General features: G+C 40.6%; 1 protein-coding gene across 4 annotated transcripts in view; it reads left to right on the top strand.

Annotated features, from left to right (window-relative positions):
* RALGAPA2 (Ral GTPase activating protein catalytic subunit alpha 2) overlaps positions 1–17764 on the top strand; it is a 136183-nt gene that overhangs the window by 81030 nt on the left and 37389 nt on the right. For all 4 annotated transcript variants that reach the window (XM_040611818.1, XM_040611819.1, XM_040611820.1 and 1 more), the window contains one exon: positions 4876–5003. In XM_040611818.1, coding sequence (XP_040467752.1) covers positions 4876–5003 — 128 coding nt within the window. The remainder of the gene's footprint in view (positions 1–4875; positions 5004–17764) is intronic.

Here is a 17764-nt window from a genome sequence, read left to right as displayed (position 1 = left end):
GATGTAGGCATTGGATACCCTTATATCAAACAACGTATCTGAGGTTTAGTATTTTCTATTTAAATCATTGTTAAAGCAACCACATTTTAGACATTTTTTTGAAAAAATGGCTTTTTCTCTGGAAAATGTCAGGGGTGTGTGTATATGTACATCTGTGTGTGTATGTACATCTGTGTACACATACAAAAGAAGCTACTTTTAATAAATTCTTGTCTGGTACATTACGGATGCAAAAATGTATATAAAATATACTTCATGGAAGTAATTGGTGTGGTAAATAACATTTCCCTTATATGAGGGACAATATTTGTCCAAGAGAACAACCGGCTGTGGAAAAATGCATACATCAGATGACATATTTACCAGCTGTATACATTATTGTTTGAGTTCTGAATGGCAGAGCCATTATATACTAACAACCAGTGGCTTGCCAAACTTTTTCAAACTGAAATTTTTTTATAAATTGGAATAGTGTGTGTGTGGGGTTCCTACCCTTGATTTTGAGCTCAGCAGTTTTCTTCTTGGGAATTTTGGCTTTTAAAGTTCTGTCAGAAAAATCAGAATTTAGCCTTATGAACATGCTTGAAAATTCTATGAAGCAATCGAGAAAAGCTATGTCATCTTACATATTAGTCAAAAATACCCAACGGGCAGAAAGAATAATAGCTAACTGGAAATTTAGTGTTATCCCTACATTTAAAGTACAAACCATTACAATGTAATAAAATTAATCCAGACATTTCCAGGGCAAGTGTGGCTGACCTTTTGTTCACCAGCTACTGACCCCAGGGTGAATGAAAGAGGCTTGCAGAGAGAAATGTCTGTTGTTTGGCTTCAGTCCCTGGTATTTAAATTGCATTCCCTAATCAAATGAAAAGGCTGTCCTCTCTATCAGGTTACAGAATCCATGGCAACATTTGGCCTTTTATATACATAATGTTAGCCTTTTTGTTTGCATCTAAGTAGAGACACCTGGAGCAATGTTAACATTAACCGATTTAGCATTAATAGCTTCATTATATAAGAATTTCTGATCAGATAGCTGTTACTTTTGTTATATTGCTTCAGCTTGTATTGTTTTCATTTTTTATCTCCCTGCTTGGCAACCGGGCAATGATTTGCAAATTTTTTTTGTCTTGATTAATTAAGCAATATAATTATCAGAAACCGTGATGCAGTCTTTGCTCGACAAAGCTTCTGAGAGAAGACAATAGTAAGTCTGTTAGTGTGAATGCATTCCACGCGTCACAGATGCATGAGGATATTCTGAACAATGAGACGAAAAGCTGCCTGTAAAAGAGGACAAAGAATGCCAGGCAGACTCTACACACTGCACATACCGCCAGGGACATACTGCGGGTTCCCTGGGACACAGATGCCTCGTTAGATTGCAGCTAGTCATCAGAGATTAATTCTCAGCCATTTGGTACAATAATTTACCCATTCCCCACTTTTAACTAGTGCTGCTTGCTATAGAGGGGAAGCCTTTGTGCTCAAAAGGTTTATTTAACCTTGCCTACTTTTACTGCATGTAATAGAAATTTTTTTTTTGGGGGGGGGGGGGGGAATTGTAATGAAGCAGGTGTTTGCGATGTGCTGAATATTAATTTTTTGCTTCATGGATAACATGCATTGACATTTGGAGTACATAAGGAAGGGGATACTTCCCTTTATCCTTCCTTTTTTTTTTTTTTTTTAATTGATTCCTGTCAAAGCATAGTATTTTTTTTTGTAACCATTCAGAACACTGTTCTCCTCAAATGGGTTTTTAATACCAACTTACAGAAAAGTACTGAGCAGGGCACACGTCCCTACACATTAAGTTGGTCTCCCCCCTCAAACTCCTTGTTAAGGCAGAGATCCCTACACAGATGGAAGCTGACGATATGCGAGTTCCATTGACTTTAATGACCCTTGGCATGGCCAGTAGATCTGCTCGGGAATTAATAATTCTGAGCATTGTGTCCATGCGGGCGTATGGTCCGGTTGTGCGCTCCTTGTGTAGCAGCGGGCTCTGCGGACCTGGAGCCTGGTGGGGACAGCAAGGCCTCTGCCAGCCGAACGCATGGCAGCAACGCCTTTGCAGGTCTCCGGAGAGTTAGCTCCACACAGCAGAAAGCTGTGAACTGATTTGGGGAAACGCTGCTGTTGGTTCTCGTTTTACATGGGTTACACTTTTTCTTTGGTAATGTTAAATCAGTTGCTCTTGTACAAAGTCACTTCCATCTTTTGCATTATTTTCTTTTTCCATCTGCCAGTGTATGCCAACTTTGTGTCATGAAAAATGTGTGTTTTTTGACAAACAGTGTGCCTGGGATGCAGATCCTGAAATAATCTGTTCAATTATTCGAAACATACTTGAAAAAAGGCATGTTTCCCATTTTCATGAAAGCCATTGTGAAGAGCACCCACTGTGCTCTTACTTCTGTGCTGTGGGGACAGAGTTCGGGGATGCTAAGGATAGGTTTCAGTTCTTGGGGCTCAGCTCCGATTAGCCTACTTTTCTGTTTTTAAAAGGAATTTTAGAGTAAAGTATGTTTTATTGGCATTTGACTATTAAACTTTCAGAGAAAATAATTGTTAACCTTTTTGTTTAAAAACGCCAGACAGACTGGAGATATTTTTGATAAATTTGCTGGAGAGTCCCCACTGAAAAGATTATTAATAATATTTTTACCGTGTATGTATATATGTGTTTGTATTTATATACACACACACATATATATGGTGTATAAAATACATACACCTTGTCTATATTTGACGTATATAAATTCTGGAATACTGTGTTAAGAAAATCTACCCCACTCCCTAGACTCCAGATGGTTTTGAAACAGTGAAACAAAGTCCTGTAAGCAAAAATTGCTTGTCAAAAAGCCTGACAATGAGTTTCCCTGTACAGTGGCATATGTAAGTGCTGATCTGACTTTAAATAGCTGGTATTTGTATGTTGGTATAATTTTAATGCTAGTATGTACTTAACCTCCTTATTTGTACTTACATAAAAATATAGTTTTCCAGGTTTTTTTCTGCTTTTGTCAATACTTGTAAACAGAGTATGTGTTAAATTAATTTAGAAATGTTATTGCTTAAAGAGGAAAACTGTGCTCTAGAACACTGTCACATAGGTGGGTACAGACTCTTCCTGTCACCTTTCTTTCCAACTGCCTGGATAGTAATGCTAGCATTAAAAAAAAATGAAAGGGAAAACCACTATGGAAACATCTTAAACTAATCTGGGTGGGGTTTTTTTTTTGGGGGGGGAGTTGGTAATTATTTTAAGTAAAGGAATGACAAAGTAACTGTGTGAAAAGACAGCTGTCATTTGCAGATGTTATATTAAAACCAAATTTCTTCAGTAATTCATTGCCACTTCTAATTAGGGGAATTCCCTAGATGCAAGGGATTTATATTATTCCCTTTGTCCATTTATTGAATGACTGTCACAGTCACCCACAAGCAGTTGCAGAAGAATAATAGAGGGTATTTATTTATGTGATAAGCCTCTGTACAGATGGAAAAAATCCATAGCTTAAATATTGATAATTGCTACTAGTTTCTGTTTAGGGTTTTGGTTGGGGGTTTTGGTTTGGTGGTTGGTTGATTAGTTTGTGTTTGTTTGGTTTTTTTTTTTTTCCATTTTGAGTTTGTGAAAGGGAAATGAGTTTACCTACTTGTAAATACTAAAACTTATTATATATTTAAGCGTTAAAATTTTCTGGGTTTGACATGGAAAAATCAGTTATGTGTATGTAATTCCAGACGTTTTTCACTTCTATGAAGTGTCTATCTTACCAAGTATAGCCTTTATCTGAGGAGCCATATGTCACCAAATGACATTATATGGTGGTTTCCTCTGGAGGTAACCCTGAAGGAACAGCATTTTAACAGCTTGGCCTGCCATGCTGGGACAGACCTGTTTGTGCCTGTCCCAGACCCGGTTGTAGGGCACTGCCTCTGAGAGGTGGTGGTTTTCCACCATCTCCTTTGCTTTCCACAGACCTCATTATCTTAGATCAGCTCAACTTTTTTTCTTTTTTTTTTTTTTTTTTCCCCCTCCAGTGAAGTCCATGGAAGGAGTTTACAGGGGATGGTCTGAAACAAATACTCCTTTGCAAAAATTCCTACCAAGGTCAGATTCAGCCAGTGAATCAGTTTCTCCTGTTGAGAGGCACAACAGAAGGCAGCTCTTAATATCTATTAAAAATGGAATATTGATTTCAAATTAATAGACAAATTTTGTTCATATGCATAACAAGCTCATGTTTACCCAGTTGAATATTCTGTGAAACATACTGCATATCCATGTAAAGTATACTGATGGCAATTATAAAGACTTGCAAACTTAAAAAAATCAGGGAATTAATACCACACTGGAAGCTTCAGTGTGCGAAGCAATGTGGTCATGCTGTTATCTGGCAAAATAACGTACTAGTTTTCTGTAGTGGTTCTGATGTTCGTTATTCCAAACATCAGTAATATAATGCAAGACAAAGTGTGTTGTTCTAGCAAGGGTACCACCTGACTGACTGTGCTGACCTGGCTGGTAGTGGCCTTGCAGCTACAGCTCATGGAGATGGTTTGTTTCTGTGTTCTGCTGAACTTGGAGGAGTCTCTTTGTAGGTCTAGAGAGGAGACCTAGAGCAAACTGACACTTGTAACACAACCAAATAACTTCATTGTCTAGAGCAGGACCATGTGAAACTTGCCTCCCTGGCACCTTTCTTAAGCAGCAGATGCCTTGCTGTGAAAAGCCCTTGCAAGTCGGGCATGTTGTTTCTGATTGTGATTTTGGAAGTTTCTCCCGTGCTCTACACTGGCCTTTCAGCTTCCTTTGGCTCAGCTTTTCATGTGGTGTTTTTATTTTGGGGTCCACAGGTGCCATTTTTTGGTCCTCTCTTCAATGGAGCAATCGTGACTGCAAAGCTGCTGCCAAGCCTCATATGTGCCACGTGCATCAATGCCAGCAGAGCCGTCAAGTCACTCATCCCGCTCTACCAGAGCTTGTATCCTTTCCTCCCGCTGGGGCGATGCTCCCCTTGGTAGGGTTCTTACTTCTGAATGTTCTTCTGTGGAGAGGTAGGCTTTAATGAAAATCCTTCCCATGTGACTTCACTGGAAAAGGTCAAAGCTTTGTTCGCGTCAAGCTCAATCTTTTCAGTTGTTCACACCCGGCTGCCATCCAGTGTTTTAAAAATAAGATCGTGACATCACGAGAGTGGTCTCACCAGCAGCTTCAGACGGTCTTGCTGGTGGTGGACTTGGACTTAACACTGATGCTTTGAACTGTAAGTAATGATAATACTCTATTTTCTTTCAGACTAATAGAAGTTATCTACTGTGTATATTAGGCTAATACGCAGAGCTCTGCTATTCAAAGTAGTCGTCCAATTGACTTTACTTGGACTCATTACATTAATAAGACAGATGGGATTTGGCTCAGATACGGATGTTTCAGTTCACGAATTCCAGTTTCATTGCAGCTACGTCTGTATTTGGGCATTTTCAGAACATATTTTCTAACAGTTGCTGGAAGATAACTAGATGGTATGCTTCTGTGTTAGAGGAATTGCAGCATGGGCTTCTATTCTTGTGATGTACAGACTAACAGCATTATTAGTAATTTTTAGTTATTCTAGGATTTTCTCATAATGTAATCATGCTAGAAATGTTTTATAGCTTGTTTTGTTAATCATACTGCTGAGTTTTCTTTGGGGAGCTTTTGATTTGAGTATTTCTCTAATCGTATTACAACTTTGAGAAAGAGTTTGCAAATGAAATTTTTTAATCTTTGAAAGAATATTGATTAATTAGAGATGCACATTTTAAAACCACAAAACATCCCACAAAGTACTGGGCTTTTTTTGAAAAGGCTAAACTTTATCCGGTAGACTTTGCAAAAGTCATCAGAAATTGGAAGTAGCATTGTGGTTAAAGAAATCAGTATTTTATCAACTTCATTGTGGACTTGGTTTAAAACAGACCATTGGTGGCTTTTGTGTAAGCAGTTGAATGCAATACATCAGCTGCAAAACCATGGCGGTACTTAGCAGATGATGCAAAACTTGCCAAGTTTTCCACTTCTGTTTCATGAGAGAAATCTAGCTAATTGATAAAATTCTTCTTTGCAGAACTTAGCTTACTCCATGTGCTTCAGTAGTCAATGTATAATAATAAAACAGCAGTGTAGTAAAATTAACATAAGGAACAGCGGTCATAAGAATGAAGAGATCCTGTTGACTCCTACTGCTGTCCCAGCACCTCACTCCTGGAGTCCTCTGATTCCTGGTTCTGCTCATCTTTTGGCTTTCCTCTTTCTGTGAGCAAACAGTGTGTACCAGCCTGCTGTGCTTGCACTCTCCAACAGGGTCTCTCCGGGTCCTTCCTTGTCCCCAGGGAAACGTGAGCAGCACAAATATGATAGCACATGCCACTTCTCAGCATATGTTTGAGGTCTAGCTGAAACAGCATCTGTCCCCAGATTCTTTTCTTCCTTTTTTGTGCCTGCTTTTGCAGCAACGATATCTGTAGTGAATCAACTGCTGCTTGTCTGTTTGATAAATGAAAGTGGATCGAGACACTTCTGAAACTGGGCAAAGATAATGTGGTGGGAAGATCCCATCAGGATGACCCTGGAGTGGGAGAGAAAGCTATCTGTAACTTTTACCATAGATAATGAAACACTTTCAGATGTACTAAAATTCTTAATGAGCCAGAAATTGGCATGTGAATGAATAGATGCGTAAAAGGTGTTGTTTGAGTCTATCCAATGCAGTAACGCTGCTCTATAGCTCCCAAAGGGTGCACACACAGTGAATGATTTTGCTCTGGTGTTTGCTTTGCTAACTGAGAGGGAAGCAGAGCCAGCGATTTAAACAGTAAATGAAATAGTTTAGCAATTTGGGTCAGACTGGACATGCAAATAACTCAAAGGTGGAATAACTCCAAAAATTGCCATAGAAGGAAGGAAATAAAAAGCACCAATCGTGGAAAAGTAACAGGTAATGTTCGGTGGCACCAAAGATGCAACCTTGCCAGTTCAAGTGACTGCAGGAAAACTTGTGTGGGGCAGAGGTGAGGAGCAGTCTGCCACTTGTGTTTGTCACACAGGTCATGTTAAGAGTCAGCATCCATAATAAGGATTAGTAGCTAAAGATTTTCTTGATTCAAGCATGGTTAGAAATTGATTGAATGCTTCAGTTGGTGTTAATGGTTCAATGGTGATAAGGCACTGAGCCCGTGGTGCTCATATTGGAGCAGCAGCAGGGAGTGAAATACCTGCTGGGACCCTACCCCAGCTGGAGCAGAGCCTGTACCCTCGCTCCGGCCTCGCAAGGTGCAAGAGGAATGAGCTGGTGGCCGGGCCCATGGGAAGCGCTGCCTGCGCGGGGTCGTGTGCCGTGGAGCTGGGGCAGCATCTTGCCAGCAGTGACAGCTGAAGTCACTTGTTGGAAAGTCTGTAAACTCTGGTTACAGCTGCACTTGTCAGGGGCTCTGAGGGAAGTGTAATCAGCCACAGAGATTAATTTGCATCTCAATTAGGAAAGAGTCAGGAGGAAGCATAGGGTCTGTTGCTGGAAGGTTGTGGAAGAAATCTCATCAGGCACAAAAGGCTCCCAAGTCTCGGTGCTCCAGCAAGTGGAGGACAATATCCGAGTCCGGTTTCCATGGGGACCAGGACCGCAGGGCCGCGGGAGAATCTCGCTGTGCACTGTAATCGCTGGGTCATGATGACACAAATTCCACTGTTGTACCCAAATACATTTTTCTGTTGGAAGTCTCTTTGAAAATGAGGAAGGTAACTATGGCAGACCACATTAGAATTTTATCTTTTAAATCCATTTTTTATGTTTATGTAACTGTTTCTGTTTTAAGGAATTTGTTAGAGCAAGAAAAATACTCCTTAAAAAATGATTACCTGTATTTAAAGTTTAGTTTAAAGTTATTCTGGCTACAAGCTCCTTGCATACATCAAATGGCCTGCGATGGCATTACACAGGAGCAAAATGAGGGTAGTTAATGCATAGCTCAGTTGTCTTTTGAACAGTTCAAGCTCGGTTGTCTCTGTAGCTGCTGCAATGTTTACATGGTCGTGGTTGATTATGCATTAGTACATGTTGAAAATAATCATTTTTTCAGGAGTGCATTCATTCTTCGTGCAATGCAGCACTGAGTCTGTGAGGCTGCAGACCATACTAATTGGTGCTCTCACCACCCTTAAGTAACTGTTGAGTGTAGGTAATATATTTCAGCAGCCTCACCGGTCTTTTTCAGGCAAGTTTTTATTTTAAATATGCCTGTGTATTTTAGGGAAATCATAAACAATAAGGTGGCTTAAAATATATAAGAACAAGGAAAAATAATATTTAAACTTAATAAAATTGTTTTATGAAAACACATGTTTATGCAAGTCTTTGAGAGCATTAAAGTCACCTTTCTATGTGCTGGGGAAAGGAAGGAGCAACGAATCTCATGGATGAATAATTATATATAAAAACTAAAGTTCCTCTTAATTAAGCCCAAGTAAAGCAGAGGTTGCTAATTGTCAGTATTTAAGACTAATGCTTGTCTGTAAGCAGAGAATACCTTAGGAGGGGAGAGCAGGGATGAAAAACAGTGTGTTTGTAATTGGTGCTTTGGCTGCAGTGCTTCGGTGATTGTAATGGGGCTGAGCAGGACCCTCTCTCTAAGCAAGGGTCTATTCTGGTTCCAGTAGCGTTGAATAATTCAAAAAAATGTTAGGACTGATGATACAAAACTGCACCTCTGTGCTTTCTTCCAGCTTAAATTTGTTGTATGCTGGAAAGGATTTTTGAACACCTGAATGTTCTGGAGTCCCAGTTGCCCTAAGCTGCAGTAGTGCAAATAGTGCACATCTTTGGGAGCTGGTCTTATCTTTAAAGATAAATACTGTGGGGGGGGTGGGGGTGGGGGAGCATGTGGGAAACATGGTTTGTATTTCAGTCCTTATGGGTCTGATTTACAGCTGCTGTTCAAGCTGACTGTTTTTAAGCTCGGGTACTAGTAAACCTCCAAATATGAAGATGTAACTAAGTCTGCAGGTGTCAGGCACTTTGGTTCGTCCATAATTTAATGTTGGCCCCCCAAAAGACTTTTGAGATTTGGGAACGGTGATGTCTGAGCAAAAGATTCCCCTTGGAATGCATAGGGAAATGCAATTTTGACTACCCAGAATCCAGATTGTCTTTCAAAATGGAGTAATTTCCCTGCTCCTTGAATTGAATTGCTCTTGTTTAGAGATTTGCAAGTTGGTCTCAGGTTCTACTTGAGAAATTTCATACCCGGGATGCTTATTCTCTCCCATCGCATATGTTTTGATAATAACAATAGAGGTAAAAATCCTGGATTCTTATATCTTTTATCATCAACTTCTAAAAAATAATTTTTAAAAAAAACTGTAATGCAAAATTACCTTCGCAATTAAGACAGCTGTTCTTTAAATTGCATTGTCTGAAAGATTGTGCCAGACCTGGTTTGTATGTGTATGGTGGAGCAATGATTTTTGAGCTTCTTTACTGGCAAGAAAAGCTTCTCAGAGTTTGAAAAATGGCCATGGTGATGAAGAGCAAACTGGTGAATTGCTGTCATTATCTGTGAAGGGGCCTCGTGTACCTGAATGTAAATGCCTGTACCTCTGTGTTTCCACTCTGCTACTGAAAAAAGCTGCTTTTTGGTTGAAAAATTATTTTGATGCCATTTGTAGTATCTAACCGCTTTCTTCCACTATTTCAAATAACTACCGTACTTACAGGCCTACCTGGTCTCACTAACAGAATTTGCAGAAAAGTAAGAGAGATTCTGAAATGTTACCCTAGCTTCCACCAGCTCTTTGTAAGCAGCCTATGGGAGGGTGTAAAATGTCCCTATGTGCAAGCCCCAGCTGGCTTCTCTCCTGCGTTCTCAGCTGATTTTTCGTAGTCTTTGAATTGCTTTCTTAGCAATGTAAGCTACATCTATCTTCCTGTGAATGAGTAAATAGGGAGTTAGTTCCTGTTGGGATTTATTGAGAATTAACATCTCTTATTATAAAATTGTCTTTTTAAGCAATCTTACTTTTAGGATAAATTAGTTTGGTCTTATGGAAAAGGGGTTTGTTCTTATTCTGTCTGTTCATTCCTGTGTATTTTTCATCATCTTCTGTAGCATCTTGACTACAGTGCTGCATTACTCTACAGGGCAAGAAGAAATAACTGAAGGAGTGGGCATGCAGACTCATGTGTGTCAGCCCTATTTTTGCTGTTGGAACTGTCCATTCCAGGTAGCTGTGCAAGTGTTCTTGGATGTGTAATCATAACAGATCTCTAATACAAGCTGTGCTTCTTCTGCCTTTTTCATTAATATAAACAGAATTATGTAAGGGCTGTCCTAAATATTCTTAGTCTGGTAAGAAGAAAAAAAAAAAATTACCAGAGGTTGTGGTACTGTTTCCAATGTTGTTTGTATTAGTTGTTGTTCGTTCAAAGAGAAAACCTGAAGTTAAGAGTTTTAAATTCTTCTTGTTTGTGGTGGATGTTCGTAGTACTTTGCTGCAACGTAATGCATCTATGCATTAAAGACTGAAGGTGTCTGTGCATTAGAACAAATAAAAAAGGGCATGATGAGGATGCATATGCTTTACATAATATCTGAGCACTGGATGTCACCATTTCCCTACTTACGATTTGCAGTCCTGTTTGTGGGCCAGAAGAAAACACAGCCCTTGCTTTGGAGAAGTAATTTGATACATGAACAACTCTTAAAGTTGTAATGAATATGGTATGCCTGCTTAACTATACCCAACAAGTACTTCATTAGGACAAAAACAAAAGACCATCTAAGTACGCAACAAAACAAGATATCCATAACTTCGCTTCCTTGTATTGCATCCAGATACTAACACATATACTATCTTGGTATGTTGTATCTCGAATCAAGAAGATTAAGCAAAGAAAATCAACTCTGAATTTAGAATTAATTCCTTTTGTTGCTTTAAGCCAATGTCTGATTAACTTAAGGTAGAGCAACTGATCTGCTTACCTGCTTTATCAGAGACTAAAAAAGAAAGATACTTGCTATGATGGACTTAACTGTGTGAATGGCTGTCATGTATTTTGTTGGTGCATGTAACGTCACATGCCTGAAAACACATTTTGCGTCCCTTTCAAAATGTGCTTTGTTGAGCTTGCATTTAGAACTCTGCTTTGGTTAGAAAGGGGTGTTTGATTGTACCGTGAAAATAAAATAGAAAGCCTGTTACTCTTTTTAGAGAAGGGTTTGCAATTTGTTCCCTTTATTTCATCCAAAGAACTTACGCCCTCAAGCTATATAGATGCTGTTAGAAATTACTATGAAATTCTAAAGCATGTGTCACAGGAGCTGTGACAATTTATATGACATGGCATCTGACAGTTTTCTGCCGAAGTGATCGGTTCTGGCTCGCAAGAGTGTCTGTCTGTAGTCAGTCCTCTGCTGCTTTGTCTGCAGAGAGCAGCAGGTTTAACTTGCCATCCTTCGCTGTTCTGGGGGTTTGCTGTAACCACCCTCGTGCGAGGGTTTGAGTTTCAGACAGAAGTATTTGGTCCCGCTGCAGCAGTTGGAGGGATGCTGATGAACACGGCAGTGGCTGTACAGGGTGGTGTAAAGCAGCACTGACCTTCATTCTGCAGTGCAGCTCCCTGCTGGAGCGGATCGATGGCCAGGCTGTCTGTCTCTGCGGCTGCCTTCCCTCCTCGCAGCAAGAACCTTCTCCAGGCAGCGATCGATGCCTCTAATCTGCTCCAGCCTGTAATAAGTCATGCGAGGCAAAGCTTTTAGGTGGCATTACATGGGATTGTGGAGGCGGCTCTTCGGCTTTTATTCATAGTGCTCTTCATAGACTTGCAGAGAAATCTACTGCATCCTGCTTGTTCATGTACAAAGAGTATATAATGCTTCTGCAGATTTAAACTTCACATGCTGCTGAGTGATGTATGGACACAATTGTTTTAAATTAATATATTTGTGTGCATCTGGCTGTACGTACCTCTCCCTGTCGTAGTTTCTTGTTAGACACGTATCTTGTATATGCATTACTGCACACTGCTGGTGAGCATCACCATTTTACAAAGGCAAGGGAGACCGTGGTGAAGTTTGCATGTCAACAGTATGATTTATTTTTCTGCTGTAGCATGGGCCATCGTTATTCTTCTCTACGGCTGGAAGCTGTGAAGATCACTGAGGGTTGCTGAGAAAGTCCCAAGCTAAATCTGTAGAAGAGTTTTACATGGCACAAACTGCTGCCCCGCCATATGATGATCTCTGTGCAGCAACCATGCTGTTCAGTTAGAGTAAATAAACCCCAACAGTTTTAAGGGCTTGTATTTGCGAAGTGATTTAATGGGTAGTTCCAAAAATAAGCCTGTGGCAAAGTGACATCATAAATGTAATGTGTTTTTTTAAAAAATGAAAAGTGAATTCACTGTGTGATGTATGTCAGAAATGCGGGGGGACTCCACCAAACTCAGCTTTGGATTTGTTAATTGGTTAATTAGTGCACATACATGTGCACTAATTTAAAACAAGGTTCCTAAGATACACAGACGTACCTCTTTAGCCCTAACCAGAGACTGGAAAGTCATGATCTTGCTGAAGATAGCGTAGTAGCTAAAGCATAAGCAGCAGATCAGGGTTGGGAGTTGGGAATTTGAATTCTAACTCTCCTCTGCCATCGAGAAGCTGCTCCTTTGAATGAAACACTTGGTTTCTTTATTCCATTTCTGAATCAGTAATATTTTATTTGTTCATGAATAATTTTGCAAAAACCTAGGGGGTTTAAGTGCAGCTTTAAACTTGTGTCCTAGAGCTGAATCGAACTTGATTGTGTAAAACTGTTCGTGTACCACTGTTGCTCTTAAGAGTGCTCTGAGTAATATTTATCCGGTTAAATCTGTAAAAGCATAACTTAGTTCTTCATATATTCACAAGCAAAATTCAATACATTTCTCTGGCAGTCTGCAAAGAGCACCGTGAGCAAGGGATTCTGAGGTTTGTACCCACTGGCCCCACTCATCATCACTCGCTGCAGTCCACGTGGCATTGCTCATGGAATGCCAACAGTTGGGTCAAGCTGACAGTGATCAGTGTTTCTGTTGTTGTCTGTAAAAATAAAACAAGTTCATCAGAAGTGCAGTTTTGTTCGTGCAATCATGCCCTACCCAAAGGGTTTCTAGGAGGTCTGTGGTTGAAGTCTGCCTGCAATTTAACTTGCAATAATGAAGATTGAGTCAGTGTGGTACTAGCGTTTTGTTTGTAACTAACTAGTAAATGTACCTTTCATAGTAAGGTGTGAACTCAAGCTCCCACTCTCTTCAAGATACACAGAGGTCTGAACAGCTATCACTTTGTGGTTTATGTTTTCTGTTGCATTAAAGAACTGTGGCTTGTGTTTAATGAGAAGCTCTCCAGACTGACAGAAGCAAAATTGATATGTTCAGGTTACTACTAAGTAGTTCATTCAGTCTTTGGGGGTTTTTTGGTGGGTTTTTTTTCACTTGCACACCAGAGAAATTAAAGGGGTTTGTGTTCTTTGTATTTTGAAAGTAAGTTTTGATGATTTTGCTGTTCCGCCCCTTTTAACTTTGAAGGGATTTGTGTGGCTAAAACCTCCGCTGTAGCTTTTGGAAACTTGCTTTTAAACACTCACTTGCGCTGTGGATTTCCTTGGGCTATTTTTGTTTGGCTTTTGTCAGAAATGGGTGACAAAAAGAAGAAAATAGAGCTTTATCCGAGTGGACTTTAGTTCAGGCTGTGCAATTCTCACCGGGACAAAGCACACGTTGCCGTCGGTGTGAGTTTCGCCTGACTAAGGATTGTTGCCTTGGCCCACTCTGTGCATTGCTGGCAAGAAAGAGATATGTTTGTATTTGAGCGCAGCAAGGCACCCGGCCCCGAGCCCTTGCTGCAGCACTGGGGAGTCTGGTGGGCGCAGCGGAGCCGCGGCATTGAGGTTTTGAGGAACAGGCTAAAATCTCCAAAATCTGGGCTGCACAGGACCTGCCAGCCATGGGGTCGATCCCCTCTGTGGCGGGCTTTGTGCGCGCTCGCTGTCTCATTAGCATGCTGGCTGGCCGCCGCCGCTGCGGCGCGCTGGCTTTGCTGGCCCTGCTAGCTCTGCTAGCTCTGCTAGCTTACCAGCTGTTCCTGCTGCTCCCGACAATGTCCAGCGTGTTCGGATCACCGGGTTCCTGCGCTCGCTGCCGTGCGCAGACAGCCTTTCCGCTGGGGATGCCCACGTGGCTGCCCGTCCGCAGCGGCACTGCATAAAGTAGCAGGCCCTCGCATGGCATATGGTGTCTGGATTCATACAAGATGCAAAACTATTCTGCCGCTAATGCACAATGACTCATAGCATTGCTAATTTTTCTAACAAAAGCCCACTTCCACACCCACACTTTTAACCCCTCAGGCTAAAAAGCCTCTTCTTTAGTTTCAAAGCCTTGGAAATGTAAGGAGGTGGCTTCTGGATCAATATATGAAACCCTATATTTATTTAAAGCATACACAAGTTCTAACACTTACTTAAAATTTCAGTAAAACACAGTTTTCAAATCATTGTTCTAACATATAGTTATTTTTTTTGCTCCAGTGTAGATAAATTGCCAAACGTTGGGCAATTTTTAGTTTTTGGCAGCTACATATTACAAAAATGGTCAGAAGGCAGCACAGACAATAAAAAGTTACTTTCATTTAAGAGAGAATCAAAGCAACGTAGCTAGTACATCTACAATGATCGTATATTGCAGCATAAGTTACTAAGCCGCTTATTGTGAGAAGCTTGTAATATCTGGCTATCTTTTCTATATACTAGCTGTTCAGGGAGAAAAATAATACGCTTTCCAACTAGAGGGAGCTGCTGGTATCGCTGATGCTGATTCTTAACCTTCCAGTCTAATTCCTTTGTGCAGAAAGTACAGTGATCGTTTCTACATTTTAATAAAATCAAGTTAAATTACCCCGAGTAATTTAGATTGAAAGGACGTGTCTTAATTTTTACAGTGTAATCATCAAATCGATCTGTAAAATTCAGAGAAAACTAAAGCACGTCCTGGTTGCGTGGCACATGGGTACTCTGCCTGAATGTGGAATTATATAGGTCATGAAAAGACGCGTTAGAAGAGAGAGTGAAAAGCTGAGGCTTGCTTACTGTTGTTACAAGACAAAAAGCATAAGGGAAGTATGAGCGGTAGGGAAGGGAGCAGGCGGCGCAGCAGGAAGCTCCCCGCACCCTCCATCTCAACAAAGGAACAAAGGGACCTGCGGTGAAAGATGAAGGTGGCTGAGTTCGGCAGCTCGGGCTCCCCATGAGCAACTTGTTACGGGGGGCCTCTGTGGACAGTGCTTTAGCAAGGCTAATGCTCCTGCAGGGAATGTTTTTAAAGAGAAGTCCTGGCTTTACTAGGAGATAGTTTGAGAGCTTTTGTGGGGCCGGTGACTCCACACCAACCTGCTGTGGGGTTCCCAACGGATCCGGTGTCATGCACCGCATCCTCACTGTGGCCAAAGCCCAGGTGCCGACCTCGGAAACTGCAGTTTTGATCCTGAAAGGCAGTTCCCGTGTCCCTGAAACTGGGCATTCGCCTCTTCGCAGGCAGTGAGAAGGCGCAAAGGACGCAGAAGGGCAGCTAGATGTGCACACAGGCATTTTCATATGCGTCTCCGCAACAACCCAGATGCTTGCATTAATACAGACGTGTAATCGCCAATATGGGTTTATACAATTTCTCAAATTTTTCTTTTTTTTCCTCTTTTAAAGAGAATCTGACTTGAGTATGTTTTCCATACTGCAATCACTTCATTCAAAAGTTAAGAAATAATTTTTTAAACAGGAAAAATGTTTTTAGGTTTAGCTTTGAATTTTCTTAATTGCTTTCTTCCTCTTTTCGTAAGAATGAGCTTCTGAATTCTGTGTTGACCATGCTTTGAGCAGGTGAGACAGCATCACCTCCTGACACTCTTCCAACTCACAACAGATTCTGTGCATCTGATACTAAGAGGATGAGGTGCCCAATTTTTGTGCCTGTTATATAAAACCTACTTTAATGGATAGCACCATGATCTTGTATCATTCTTTAAAGAGGAAAGGCTTTCCTTCTGTATGCACTTGAAAAAATTTTAAAGCCATCCTGTTGCTGGGGATTTTTTTATTATGTTGGGGACATAAACATGGAGACAGCAAGAGAGTGGAATAGGAGAAATCCACTTTTTCATAGTGGGTTTACTGGCTGGTGTATTTAACTTGTATTTTTTCTTTCCTCAGTGTCATACTTCTGTGTGTGTTTCACAGTAAGATTGACTGTCAGGGTTCTAGTCTGTAAACAGGGGCAGGTGGATTTTAATGATTTCTTAAATCTAATGCCATGTAACAGGCTAGTACATGTACAGCATTTTCTGTTAAAAAAAAAAAAATCCGAGTTAATTTGCTGGTTTTTAATACTTTCTCTGAATTGGCCCATGCCAGGTTTCTTTTTGAGAACCTGTACTTGTAACTTCTGCCAAGCAACTGATGTTACTGTACCTATTTAGGATTAACCATTTCATTCATTTTCACCTGTGTAACAATGTGGATGATCTTACAAAACCTTGCTAGCCTACAGTTTGTTGGCTTCCTTAAATAGGCATTCTCCTGCCTGCCTTTAGGCTGGGCAAAGTAGTGTCATTCAAGCACCTGTTATTTCACTTAGAAATCTTTGTGTTATCACTGTAACAAACAAACTTGGGGTTAGCTTGGTTTTTCATTACTGCAAAGTCTTGATACTAAAAATGCAGCATCATTAAAGTGAAGTCATTAAACTTCAGAAAATAACCTCAACCTAGCATACATTCATTTTTCTTTTCTCTTGTTCCTGAAAGATCTTACCGTAACTTGTGCCATACCTGTGACTCAAATTAACTTCCCTGTCTTGAAAGTTGACTTCAGGAATTTTTGAGGGCGCTGTCTGCCAGACTTGACACCATTGGAGGTGATTAGAAGTGTAGCAGTACAGAGAAGATGATAGAAGTATAGAGCTGTTACTTTGAGGATCGGGTACTGAAGCTGATGTTCAGAGGCTTCACATATCAGAAATGAATTCCTCCCCTTACTATTAATTTGTTTCCATCTTACCACCTTCCTCTCCCCGCTGCCAGCATCTGTTACAACTGGGAAACTGGAAGCTCTGAAAACACTGTTTCCCACAGGCAGGTCCAGTAGTAGAAAATGGAAGTGGCTGGGATTATTTTTCTGTCCTTAATTTTTACATAAATCTCCATGTTATTTAAAGGTTTGGAGTTGTAGGAATAGCAGTTACACCCTGTCTGAATAACCTCAGCTATACAGTTCTCCATGCAGCTGCATTTTCTGATTGTACTAGGTTTAAAACAGTGTCTGTACCTGATGTTTGACATTTCCATTTCACCGGGAAGATAAGAAGAAATATCAGTGTCTTTATTTAATGTGCAACAAAGGCTTCCTATTCTCTTCATTTCAATAACTGGTTATTTTTTAGCTTGTTCCCTTGTTTGCTGTACTGTTGCTAACCCTTTAGGTACTGTATGCCCTGCACTCTCCCATGGCTAATCAGTCCTCCTGGATGTCAAGAGAGGGACGGCACAACCCTTAATAGTTAGATTACTGAGCATTTTTATGGGGTTGGCAGTAGAAGGGGAATCATTCCAATCCAGAAGAACTGTTTTAATTCAGAAACGTTTTCTTTACAGGCTTTTGCAGAGCCTGTTGGGTTTTGTGCTCCCA

The sequence above is a fragment of the Falco naumanni genome, chromosome 12 (genome assembly GCF_017639655.2).
Source record: "Falco naumanni isolate bFalNau1 chromosome 12, bFalNau1.pat, whole genome shotgun sequence".
NCBI classification, from domain to species: domain Eukaryota; kingdom Metazoa; phylum Chordata; class Aves; order Falconiformes; family Falconidae; genus Falco; species Falco naumanni.
Note: the sequence above shows the minus strand (reverse complement) of the source record. Positions and strands in the feature narration are given on the sequence as shown.